The 14042-nt window shown below is 34.5% G+C and overlaps 1 protein-coding gene across 2 annotated transcripts in view; it reads left to right on the forward strand.

Annotated features, from left to right (window-relative positions):
• The window catches only part of SMU1 (transducin family protein / WD-40 repeat family protein), a 149589-nt gene that overhangs the window by 37294 nt on the left and 98253 nt on the right, over positions 1–14042 (forward strand). The window contains exons 5-10 of one of the 2 annotated variants that reach the window (XM_089801845.1): positions 5043–5153; positions 5251–5334; positions 5455–5558; positions 10714–10800; positions 10889–10942; positions 11306–11401. In XM_089801845.1, the coding sequence (XP_089657971.1) occupies positions 5043–5153; positions 5251–5334; positions 5455–5558; positions 10714–10800; positions 10889–10942; positions 11306–11401 (536 nt within the window). The remainder of the gene's footprint in view (positions 1–5042; positions 5154–5250; positions 5335–5454; positions 5559–10713; positions 10801–10888; positions 10943–11305; positions 11402–14042) is intronic. The other variant, XM_089801846.1, reaches the window with a different exon arrangement.

A 14042-nucleotide genomic window follows, 5' to 3' on the forward strand; every position in this document is an offset into this window, starting at 1 on the left:
CCGCCCTGGGGGCTGGGTGGATGGCAGAACGGGGGACAAGAATTCAGGACAGAGGGGCCTTAATTTGGGGATGGTGGTGGGGAACGGGAGGGGTTGTATATACTATACATATGGTAGTTAAAATGCTAGTTATGAAAAGATGTATTGCAATATAAGATGTAAAGATGTAAAAGAGTAAATAATTGAACCTTGCATTGAATTGGAACATCGAACATTGAACATAAATAGTCGAATCGGCAAATAGTCAACACTGGGACGTCCTCCCATTCTCAGCGGAGGTGGTGGAATATGGTGGTGCTGCTGGGAATGGGGGAATAGAGTCCTCAAGTCAATGGTGCGTCCTAGTCTGTAGGATGTTGGGCAAAAAGAGGGGGGCGCGCCCCCATGTTACAATGTTAATTTCTTATTATTTGCTTTATTTAATAATAATAAAAAAGGCCCTAATAGGGAAAAACGACCCTGGTATGACCTTCCAAATATTTGGCTAAGTCCACATTTCCCTCTCCAAAAACATCATCCATGGATCCAAAGGGCACATCCACACTTTAATTCTTGTCATGCAAAGTGGGAAAAATCAATCAAGGCTTGGATAGGATTCATCTTGTACGTAGAAAAAATTTGATGTTGCATTGCCATCACAAGAGAGAAAATCCACCCCAGTATGGACATCCTTGGTACTTAATTTTTTTGTGCGATTTAGCTCCAAAGGGGAATTTCAACCCTAGTTAGGTTAATTCTCAATTATAATATTTTTGCTTCCATACTCCCCTTGAGGAGAAACACCCATGTCCTGACATTTTCAACACTTAGAAAATTTCACATCACTACTTATTTTCTGCAAGGGAAAAATGACCCTAGCATGGACAAATTCGACACTTCAAAAATTTCCCACGTCCGAATTCCTCTTAAGGGAAAAAGCACCCTAGTCTGGACATGTTCACTTAGAAAGTTTTCCACATTCCAAACTCCTTGAGGGAAAAAAGTACCCTAGTCTGGACAACTTTGACACATATTTTTTTAGAATCCATTCTTCCCACCTAGGGAAAAATGACTATTGTGGACAATTTCCATACTTCGAAAAATTTCCATGTTCTGCTCTTGGTCTTGGGGGAAAAATGACTCCTGTTTGGACAATTTCCAGACTCAGAGAAATTCTCAAGTTCCAAACTTCCTCCAAGGACAAATGACCCTAGTCTGGACAATTTCGAGGCAAAATTTTCAAGCTTGCACTTGGGGGAGAATCACCCCCTGTTTGGATTTTTCAGACACTTCTAAAATTTTCAAGTAACCATTATTCAAAGCATAGTTCAAAAATTCGGTTTCGACAATATCTCGACTAGCTCAAACATTTTGAAAATCTCGGGATCAACAAAAACTTGGCAAAACAATCGGCAATAAATTGACACTTTTATCGAACATTTGAAAATATACAATTTCTTAAAATACTCTAAAAAACGCACACATAAAATATACAATTTCTTAAATTTATAGTAATGCTATTTGATTTAACTATTATAATTTATATATGATAGTATTAAGTGTATTTTATAAAATATTTATAATTAAGTATTCAAAATTATAAATATATTATAATTTAATAATTTATTTATAATTTATAAATACTATTAAATAATACCTAGAAGTGTATTTAATTGACTGTATTGTATTTATAATACATTAAATACATTTATAATTTATAATTTATTGTATTCTGTATTTAAAATTTTACATAGTCGGTTATATTTATAATTTGGTATTTAATGTATTTAGAATTTGGTATATTTTAATGTAAATTGAGTCGACACTATTAAAGTTTACACATACTTGGAAGTGTCACTTGCAACCATATACTATGGAGTCTGTCGTCAAATACAGAGAAACCAAATCCTTGAATGTAGACAAATACTCTGCCGTTTGCTGAAGGCTTAGACAAGGTGCCAAATGTCGTTGTAGGGAGTTGTCGCCGATGGGGAGCTCGTAAATAAAGAAGTTACAAAACCGTTGAATGAAAACTTACATATTAAAAAATATTGCCCGTAACCTAAATGACTTGTAAACGTGTTTTTTCTTGTGTCTTTTTGTTTTTAGCGTGACAAAATCAGTTAAAATCACGGCATTTTTTTTGTGAAATCTCTGTGCTGATTTTTTGCCTGAAATAATCGGTTGATGTTGGAATGCGCAAAATACTGTGATATAGGCAATATTTTGCTGTTATTTGGAACTATGATTCAAAGTGATGGAAATTCATGGTTTGCTTGGATTTTGACCTCCAACACTTGGAAGATTTTCTAAAATACCAAAATATGAAGGGGAAATTCATGTTGAGTGCATATTTTGATTAAAAAATGAAGGGGAAATACATGTTGAGTCTGGATTTTGATAAAAAATATGATGGAGAAATTCATGCTGAGTTCAGATTTTGATTAAAAATGAAGGGGAAATTCATGTTGAGTCCAGATTTTGATCAAAATATGAAGGGAAATTCATGTATAGTGTGGATTTTGACAAAAATATGAAGGCAAATTTATGCATAGTCCGGATTTTGATCAAGATATGAAGGGAAATTCATGTATAGTCCGGATTTTGTGTAATTTTGTAAAGACAAATGGATTTTCTTCAGGATTTTGGCCATTTTAAGTGTGAAAAAATCATTTTTAATAAGGATTTTAAGGCCCTTATGCATGGAATATGCTTTTTTTTTGAATTTTGGAGTATTAAGTGTATTTTATAAAAGATTTATAATTAAGTATTCAAAATTTTAATTATATTATAATTTATAAATACTATTAAATAATACTTGGAAGTGTATTTAATTTACTGTATTGTATTTATAATACATTAAGTACATTAATAATTAATAATTTATTGTATTTTGTATTTAAAAATTTACGCAGTCGATTATATTTATAATTTGGTATTTAATGTATTTAGAATTTGGTATATTTTAATGTAAATTCAGTTGATACTATTAAAATTTACACATACCTGGAAGTGTCACTTGCAGCCACATACTATGGAGTCTGTTGTCAAATACAGACAAACCAAATACTTGAATGCAGACAAATACTTTGCCGTTTGCTGAAGGTTGAGACAAGGTGCAAAATGCCGTTGCAGGGAGTTGTCGCCGATGGGGAGCCCATAAATAAAGAAGTTACACGTTCAATGAAAACTTACATATTAAAAAATATTGACCATAAACTAATTGACTTGTCAATGTGTTTTTTCTTGCATTTTTTTGTTTTTAGTGTGATAAATCAGTTAAAATAAACACATTTTTTTGTGAAATCTCGGTGCTGATTTTTGCTTGAAATATTCGGCCGATGTTGAGACATCTAAAATACTGTAATTTAGGTGATATTTTGCTGTTATTTGGAACTATGATTCAAAGTGATGGAAATTCATGGTAGGTTTGGATGGTATGAAGGGGAAATTCATGTTGAGTGCAGATTTTGATTAAAAAATGAAGGGTAAATTCATGCGGAGTCTGGATTTTGATCAAAAAATGAAGGAGAAATTCATCCTGAGTCCAGATTTTGATTAAAAATGAAGGGGAAATTGATGCTGAGTCCAGATTTTGATCAAAATATAAAGGGGAGTTCATGTATAGTCTAAATTTTGACCAAAATATGAAGGCGAATTCATGTATAGTCCGGATTTTGATCAAGATATGAAGGGAAATTCATGTATAGTCTGGATTTTTGTGTAATTTTGTAAAGAAAAATGGATTTTCTTTAGGAGTTTGGCCATTTTAAGTGTGAAAAAATCAAATTTTATAAGGATTTTAAGGCCCTTATGCATGGAATATGCCTTTATGTTGAATTTTGGACTAATTGACCAGCCAGAATTCAAATACACGTAGGATTTTATGTTCAGCCCATTACGGCATGATCCTGACAGAGTTCAATTGTATCGTTCACACTTTAAAATCACAACTTGGACATTTTCTTTTTTGTATTACCCCTCAGTCTGTTAAAGCTCTAAATTGCCAAATTTATGCCAAAACCTAACTGACCTAACACTGCGAACAAAAAGAGGGGTCCTCATTTGCAGTGGGGTGATGGTTTTCACCTTACAACAGGTCTCCACAAATCTCACATCCTTCCACATCTCTTCTATGGACATGAAGGAGATCAGCATTATCTAGTAACGCTGCCCTGAAATTCAATGCCACAAAAGTCGCACTTCCACAACCTTGTGCCCCCATATGTCCCAAGCTTTCTGTGTAATTTGTTGCAAATTGTTTCAAAGGATACTTAGGATCAAAGGGACTGTCAGCAAAATCTGCTGGTAATGTGGAGGGGCAATTCATACACGCAGCTACACTTGCCATGTAACCAATGGTTTGGGTTTCACCATCATGGTCACCTATCTCAGCCTCAACCTTGGGTGCATAGTTGCATTCAAGATCTTACTGCCTTCCTCATCCTCACTCATGCCATGAGAATTCAATATGACATTGCAATACTGCAATAAATCTATAAAATTTATGAGTTTGTAATTATATAATTAAATTTCAGACTGTCATGTAGCACAGTGCAAAGGATTAAGACAGAAAATACTTTCTTTTTGTTTTTCTTACTAGATTGCTTGAAGCACAAAAGCAGAGGTTACACAGTGAATGTTTTTTTTTTTGCTCTTAATTTTTCTCAATTGAGGATTTTAATTTCGTTTTTTTCTAATTTAAGGTCATACAAAGCACATAAGCAGAGGATACACAAAAGTTTTATCCTAGTTTGACAAAATAAAAATAATATCTTTGAACATATGAAATTTAAACTATAAATTTCAATTTGTAAAACAATAAACCTAAATAAAAAATAAAACAATATGATAGCAATGTCTGAGTTTGATGTTTTTTTAATTTGCAAAATTCAATGTTGAATATTGATGACAATATAGAAAACAAACATTGAACAATAAATATGCACTTGCACCCATGTCTTTGAACTTATGAATATAACAAAAATATGAAATAATTTTGTTTCATAAAATGATCATGGAATCCTATCTTTTACTTAAAAAGCCCTTCCAACTTGGTGCAGATTCAGTCTCTTCCTTTTTGTCTTGCTTCTTCTCACACCTCTGGACTTGTAGCAATTCGCTCTCAACTTTTTCCCCCATTCACTCACTCTTAACTATTTCGGAACAACCTGGTAACATAGATATTCTTTTGTAGTCAGAATAATGATACTTGGATCCATTCAAATGGTCTTGGAGATTAACCAAGTTTGATTTTTTTTGGTATCCCAGCTTTGGCAACAGAAGTAACTGTTGTTCCACCTTCCAGACTTATGGCTTTAATTGGTCAATCTTTGAAGTGGCAGCAACACCAAGGTTAATACATTTATCTATATTTTGTTTTTTCTAATTTTAAATGAATGTTGTTCTAGTATGCGAATTTGGTAATTCATGGTATTTGCATTTTCTGAAGCTTTGCATGCTGCTTGTTCCCAGGATTGCTTCCCCCAGGTACACAATTTGACCTTTTCAGGGGAACAGCTGCAGTGAAGGCAGACGAGGAAGAAATATATCCAACAACACTGGGACACACTATAAAGGTAATTTCTCTGTTACGGAACCTACCAAAACAGTTGATTCCTAGCCGTTCTTCAGGGTCACTATAGGGTTAATTTTGTTGTATGTGATGCATATGTAGTAATGCGTATAGTGAGTATGCTCGTGGAACTTTTCGATGCTCAAGTTTTGTAGCTCACAAAATTTAATAAGGCTTTGACCTAACAACTGTAGAAACCCAGGACAACTCTGATACACCTTGTGAAAGGTGGATGGACAAAATAAACTAAAATGGAAAAATACTCAATGTGTTGGGGCACTCATATATTTTGTCCAACATTTTGTCCAACATTTTGTCCATATCAATAACATTACAAGATGCCTCTATTTATAGAGGTCTTAGATTATTTTTGGAAACATCTAAATAAACCGACATAGAACAAATAAACTTTTCTAGAACTATCTACACATGAATGACTTCTAGAACTTTACCTAACCCTATTCGTCAATCCAGGAATTTCTTGAATCCTCTATTATGTTTTTACATGTCATTTGAGGGGAAATTACACATTCCAACACTCCCCCCTAATTTCAACCTCAATGTTGTTGCATACAAATCCAAATCCTTTCTTCTGCCTAATGCCAAAAAACTTTTATCCAATAATCTTCATATCTGTTAATGCCTTCATGAATAGTGTCTTCCAAGGCTGCGGCCTTTAATTTCGACAAACATTTTGTCAGCAATTGGCTGCCAACAATTTCCTCTTTTCACAAGGTCCACCGATAATTTTGCCTCATCTGTCACAAATGTTGGTGACAGGGTTCACTAATAACCTTGATCAAATTCATGTCTTCTTTCAGCTACCCCTTGATAGCTTCATCTGTAACAAATAGTGACAAACAAATTCCTTCTTCTTCAGCTATCCCTTGATTAGTTGCTCCTGTGAAAATAGGTGACAAGATTCTCCCAATTAATCTGGCTTTGATTCGTCTGTCACAAATGGTGATAAGATTTTCTTAACCTTGTTCTAATACCACTTGTAGAAACCCAGGACACCTCTAATACAGCTTGTGAAAGGTTGATGGACAAAATAAACTAAAATGGAAAAATACTCAATGTGCCGGGGCACTTATATATTTCATTAAACATTTTGTCCATATCAATAACATTACAAGATGCTTCTATTTATAGAGGTCTTAGATTATTTCTGGAAACATCTAAATTAACCGACATAGAACAAATAAACTTTTCTAGAACTATATACACAAATGACTTCTAGAATTTTATCTAACCCTATTTGTCAATCCAGGAATTTTTAGAATCCTCTATTATGCTTTTACATTTCATTTGAGGGGAAATTACACATTCCAACAACAACAAGAAGGTGGGCAATGTTCATGTGCAGCTTATAATACCATTTTGAAATATTAAGTTGCATGGCTGGTGAAGACCATAGCCTGTAAAATATCAAATTTGAACTTTCTGTCCTAATCACAAGACACCAGACAAAGTTTGTGTCCTGTTGCTAGTTTAACATCAAAAGTTGCATGCATTTCGAGGACATCAAAGAATGCAAGATATCAAATTTGAGAGCCAGGAAAATGAATAAATTTTCTCTGGTTGTATCAGTATATACATTCAGGTTGAAAAACACACAAATACTGAGAGGGGGAGGGGGTGAATCAATATTTTAACTTTTAATTCAGAAAGCAAATAGACAGCAAATAGAGAAGACAAGAACATACATAGTTATCTTGTGGAAACCCTTATGGGTATAAAGCATGGTACCACTAATCACTTCAAAATGGGCTACAGCCCAGTACATTCAAAGCGTCAACCTTCTCAACAATGTGCAGGCTTCAACCTTAACAGTCTGAGGCAACTACCTCTAGGGGCCCCCACTTACAGCTAACAATATTTCAAGATCTCAATACTTTTGTTAGACAAGTTTTCAACCAATGCTTTGAAATCTTTGAATAGAGACAACACTTCATCTGATTCTTTAGTCTTAATAAAATAGATGCAACACTTACGAAAAATCCATCAATAAATGAAATGTGATACCAGAATCCACTAAGAGAAGCAACAAACATAGGAACACATAAATCTGAAGGAATGATTTCTAAACTTCCTTTAGATCTAGATTCACTACTATGAAAAGGGCTCTTGATGTACTTAACCAAAGCACAACCTTTGCAAACTTCTTCGTGATTTTTCTTAAGATGAGGAAGACCAATAACTGCATTCTTCATAGATGATAGAGTTCTGAAATTTAAGTTACTGAATCTCTTGTACCATAATTCACAGGGATCAAATGAATTCAGAGAAAGAGTTTGAACAGGGTGAGCAGAGAAGTGATAAAGACTATCATGACGAATAGCAATCTTTCAAGCTGAATTAAAATCAGAATTCGTTTTCCAAACCAAAACTTTGCCATAAGCAAATGCTATATTGAAACCCTTATCTTCTAATGCAGAAATGGAAATCAGATATGTCTTAATACCCGGAATATAGAGAACATTACTCAGATGAAGAGGAACACCAGAATTCAATTGAAAAGAAGCAGAGCCATCACCTTTAACATAATAACTAGCATCATCACCAATAATTACATTTAGATGAGAATCTTTTACCTTCAAATCTGATTAGCTATCTTTGAAACCAGTAATATGATGAGAGGCTCCACTGTCAATCAGCCAAGTATTACCGTTAGAGGGAATATTGCTGGAAATAGCAGAAACAAAAAGAAAACCTTAAGAATTTTTGCAAGATTCCTTTTTCGGAGAAGAATTCTCCACATCTGCAATAGCAGCTCCATGAGATAGTTTTGGTTTCACATGACAATCTCTAGCATAGTGGCCAAATTTATCACATCTGAAGCACTGAATGTGAGAAAGATTTCTTTTCTTTTTCTTGATGTTGGAAGAGGAATCAAGATCTTTCCTTCTGAATCTTTTAAAATTTTCTTTCTTCTTGTTTCCTTTAGATGTATGAACAGAAAGTACATGGTCATCTTCAGAGAAGGACTTCCGATTAATACCTCTTGCTTTCTGCTTGCAGTCTTCTTGAACACAATTTCCTCTTAAATGATCAAACTTAGGAAGTTCACCTCTACCACTGATACCTTGAATGAATGATTCCCATGACTGAGGAAGTCCATTCATAGCAATCATTACCAGATCTTTGTCACCAAAAGATTCACCTATGGCAGCAAGTTGATCTTCTAGATTTGAAATTTTCATGGTAAGAAACTATTGATTCTCCTTTAGACATCTTCACATGCAGCAACTGACTTTTCAGGGCAAGAGCCCTGTGGTACTATTGATATCATATCATTCCTTCAATGTACCAAACATCTCCTTAGCTGAATCTAATTTGAAGATGACTGGAATCAAATTGTCTTTTACAGAATCTATCATGATTTTTCTGGCCAAAACTTTATTTTTCCTCCACCGAGATTTATCAGGTTCATCAGGAGGTTCACAAACATCAGAGGGAACAGAATCCAGCAAATCATTTCAACTAGGATTCTGGGTTTCCAAGATGCAAAGTTTGAGGAACTTTGCAATCTCTCCTCAACTTTAAGTCCATTCACCATCCTTTAAATACAAGAGAAATAAAGATAATGAATTCAGCAATCTGGTTCAAATTAGATCTTCAGCAACCTGACTCTAATACAATGTTAAATTTGAACCAGATAAAACAAATTTAAAACCAAAAACAGATAAATTTTTTTATCCTGGGAAAAACACTCCTCTTCAAGGGAAACAACCCAGCCCTTGAAAAGTAATGCCTTTATTTTTAAGAATATTCTTCAAGGTCTTTCACAAGTTTGAATCAGCTTTGAACACTTACGAAGATTACAAGGTCGCAAAAATATGCTATAAAATCTCTGATGAGATTACATGAAGTAGTATGCTGATAAAGTCTTTAACAACAAGACTACACACTGATTGAAACCAGTAAAACTTTACAAATGGTAGTAGCAATCCGAACAACAGACTATATGTGCAAGACACTGCTAGATACCTTAATTAAAAGATATTGAAACAAACTTCAGAAATCTGAGAAATATGCATATGCAAAGATAGGAAAGACTGAACACGGTCACCACTAAAATCACTTGAACAACTGAGAGCACGAGCACCAAAGAAGAACCAATACATACAAATGGATGAATACTGATATAGCAGAAAACACCTGAGAAAAACATGAACTACCTCCTGAAGGTTACGCTTAGAAAGAAAACAAACTCCATGCACTTCACAACACCGATGAAGATGAATACAAATAAGATTCATTGACGAGCAGCTTCCTGGGAAGAGTAAAAGTTACAACGGAAGCTTTGAACACATGAAAACAAATAGAATAAGCAAGACTGTCACAAGGAAGCATAACCATCGCTGATTTCAAGAGCGTGCGATTTACTATGAGTTGCACCTGACAATCATTGCTGCCGAGAAAATGAGTGGAATCTGACAAAATAAGTTACACCCGACAGGACATGGTGGAATAAGATAAATATCACAATCATATGTGCTGTGAGTAACTAATACTCCAACGTGGGCTCCAACAGAGAACACAACGGTTGAAGGAGGTTCGACTCCAGCATATCAAACTTGCTAGAGGTGTAGCACACCAAAAATTGCTTGAAGCATAACACAACAAAATTGCTTGAAGCATAGCACACCAAAATTGTTTGGAGCAGAAAACAGAGAGAAGGTCTCTCTTGCAGCTACATCATGTCTTCAACACTTTGAAATGGGAATTGATGTCCGGTTCTGCCAACTGAGAGCCCCTAACCATCTGACTTAGCCTACAAGGGCCACTGATAGGCTGATATAAACCACCAACAATGCTGAGCTAAAAAGGGGAGATTACATAGACTTGAGAAAAAATGCATGATATTTTGTACCAAACCAACCGAATTGTCTGTCTGAGAGCATGATAATATCAACATAACTTAATTTTTATCTTATGACCCTGGAGGATTGGTGAACATCACTTATTAATTTGAGCTATGGATCCCGAGTTAATTTACACCAGCTTGTACACTTTTTACCGTTCTTGATGCTGACGGAGTTGTATTTGTTGGAAATTCACATTACATTTTGTGCATGCATGCTGATTTGTAGTAATGGATAAATATAGCTTTTTCTTGTGTTTATATTAAACTTATTAACTTTCTATTTCTGCAGTTTGGTAAGCAAAGCCACCCAGAATGTGCTCGCTTTTCCCCTGATGGACAGAACCTTGTTTCATGCTCAGTTGATGGATTCATAGAGGTAGTTTCAAACAAACATCCTATTTGTACTTCATTTATGATGGAATCTGGAGAGAGGAACGATCAATTAACAAGCTACAGTGTATCAGGTCTGGGACTATATCAGTGGGAAACTTAAGAAGGATCTTCAATACCAAGCTGATGTAAGAGTTATACAATTAGTTTGAATGTTTTGTGAAGGGTACAGGTGAAGTGCTTTTTTATATCGAAACTGTGGTGTATATCATTGTTGATTGGACGGGGGTCTTCTAAAAAATTTGTTGTGTACTGATAATTCTATGTTCTTAGAATTTAGATGATGATATCTTCAAAAAGTCGATTCCTGAGAATGTATAGCCTGAGACAAGTTTGTAATATTGTAATGTGCTTTTACCAAAGTACATTGCATAAGCTTTAATTGAAGTTCCAATTACTTTTTTTCAACAGAATTCTAAAAGATCAAGAAATTTTTGTTTGCACTGTAGTTATTTTCTTCACCCTCATGGTCTTGACAATATGGCCTCCAGGATGCCTTTATGATGCATGATGATGCAGTTCTTTGTGTTGACTTCAGTCGCGATTCAGAGATGTTGGCTTCAGGTTCACAGGACGGGAAAATTAAGGTATATTTATTATGGACACTGTAAAAGATGGTAATGTCAGGCTTATTCAATTTCTTTCAAGTCGTTTGAACTTTATCTTGGCAAATTTCTGACATCAAAACCATGTGTCTTATATTACATTATTTTTGAGTTCACGATATATTCTTTCTGTTTGATACATGTATGTCGGGCACTAGATGGCAAGTCCGAATGTCAATTGTTGCTGAATTTATAGAAATAATTATATATGATATCACATCCTATATATATATATATATCTTCACAAAAAAATGATTTTCACCATGTGTCTTATATTACATTATTTTTGAGTTCACGATATATTCTTTCTGTTTGATACATGTATGTCGGGCACTAGATGGCAAGTCCGAATGTCAATTGTTGCTGAATTTATAGAAATAATTATATATGATATCACATCCTATATATATATATATCTTCACAAAAAAATGATTTTCACTGTTGGGGTGCCTGGGGCAGACCCCAGGTAAACCCACGGGTCTTCCTAAATCAGAACTGGGACCTGAATTATATTACTCAGGTATGGAGAACTATTTGAGAGGACATAGTAACATAGGTAGAAAATGCATTCAGAACTCGAGTTCAATTTATTAAGAAATCCGCAAGGCCTTCAGTTCCTGAAGAATGCAATTGCTAACAACTGCTCAGATCTTATTATCCGGTGATCAGTTGGATCAACAGAAATGGGGATGCACATTAAAATATTATTTAGATTTGTTAGCTTTACATTACATGAGTCTCCTGGTTGTTTGCTCTATATTGATGATGCTGTTTTACTCAACTGTGGAAACTGATATAGATTGAGGTTCTAATTTGCATGTCCATAATTACTGGATGCTAAACTTCTGTGTAGCCCTTTACAATTTCAGTTCTGTCTAGACTATATAAATTTCCGTTGGGCTATTAGCCGATCTTTTTGTAATAATTTTGCTTGTTTGAGTAAAAATGCTACCAACTTATCATCTCACTGTCAATTCCAATACACATCTTTGGATTCTGACGCCAACATGACGTCTGGTGAATTTGTTGCTGTAGATGATATATCATTTTCTCTTTCTTAGGAAAGATGATCTCCATTATCCTATCAACTAGCTTTTGGGGTATCAATAAGTGCATAGAGTTGATCTTGGAGCTCATCTGGACCATTTCCCGCTTCCTCCAGGTGTACTTCTATTTTTTCAGTCTTTGACATCTTGCATCACTATATAGACTCAGCACAACTTTTATCTAATCAATTTTTTTAACTTAACTGTTTTAAATTTTTTCACATTTCAGACAGACGCTCCCCTTGTTTTGGGTGCTCTCATTTTATTCATCTATTCCACCCTAAATTATTCAATGTCTGACTGATATGGTTCATAGCAGTCAAACTCAACAACTAATTTATCTCTGTATGGCTGTCATCCTATTTCTTTTCATTTTTCCTAGGAAAGTGAGGTAACAAATTAGGAAGTGATAGACAAATCAGGTGTCACATACTCTAGTTTCACCTAGCAGGCTGATAATTAGGACCCCATGTCTTGTGGGGGAGAGTCTATTATAATTTCTAGGTTTTAGGCAATGTTATGAATTGGCGTTGTGGAATTGTCAATGAATACATACTGCTTCTTGCTAAAGATATGATGCCAAAATTCATTCAAGTATAGCAAATGAAACAATGCCCTCAGAATATCATATATTTAAAATGAATTACTATATCTGTTTTGCTTGGTAAATCTTGGGTGTGGTTATAGGCTGTAACATTGTCGAGTCTGGAAATGGAACTACAAAATATTGACAGATGAAATGCATGTGAATCAAACAGTTAAAAATATTCAATGAAAACTTCTCCATTCATGCTTCATTGCATTCATTCAAAGGAGATATAATGCACAGATTTAACAATACCAGAAGGACCATTTAGTTCATCTTCTAGTGCGGCTAGTGAATTTAGAAAATATAAACTGTTATCCTACTACTCCTAGGATAATGTACATCATTGTTTTATTTAGATAGCTTCACTTTTTCTGTTCATGCTATTATTAGCGTTTTTGAATTCTATTTAAGAGTTCATTGTTTAATTGTCAATACAATTTTTACCCAATTTTGCAATTTCATGGTATCAGAGCAAATTTTTTGGAAAATCATTTTCTTTTATTTTCTATAAATCATGTCAAAAATGTGAGGAAAAATAATTTGAATTTTCTCTATAGCTGGTCAATTTCAAAATTAAGTTTTCTGAAAATTTGGTGGCCATGTCAACAGTGTTTTGACTTAGCTGTATTGTCATTGTGTGCGTTTTCTGGTTCCCGACTTGTTTTTGTTTTTTCTTCCGCAGGCATCTTCTGCAAAATTTCAGAGTTTGGTGGCCACATCAGTGTTGTTTTCTGCCAAAGAAAAAACCAAAAAAAAACCCAGTGCTTTGTTTTGACCTGGAATAATTTTCCAGCATTTTTTTCCTGCAACTCAGTGGTCTGCAGCAATCTCCAACAGCATTTGTTTGTTTCTAGCTTGCTCAGCACAAAAGGAAAAGTTTTTTTTTTTTTTCTAGTGCTTGCTATTTTCCCAGTGCTTGTTTTCCGGTGAAAGCATGCAATTTCAGGTCTTTTGAAACAACAATTTTTAGTGTTTTGTGTTTTGTTCA

The sequence above is a fragment of the Cupressus sempervirens genome, chromosome 9 (assembly GCF_028749045.1).
Source record: "Cupressus sempervirens isolate cs-2001-9-10 chromosome 9, ASM2874904v1, whole genome shotgun sequence".
NCBI lineage: Eukaryota > Viridiplantae > Streptophyta > Pinopsida > Cupressales > Cupressaceae > Cupressus > Cupressus sempervirens.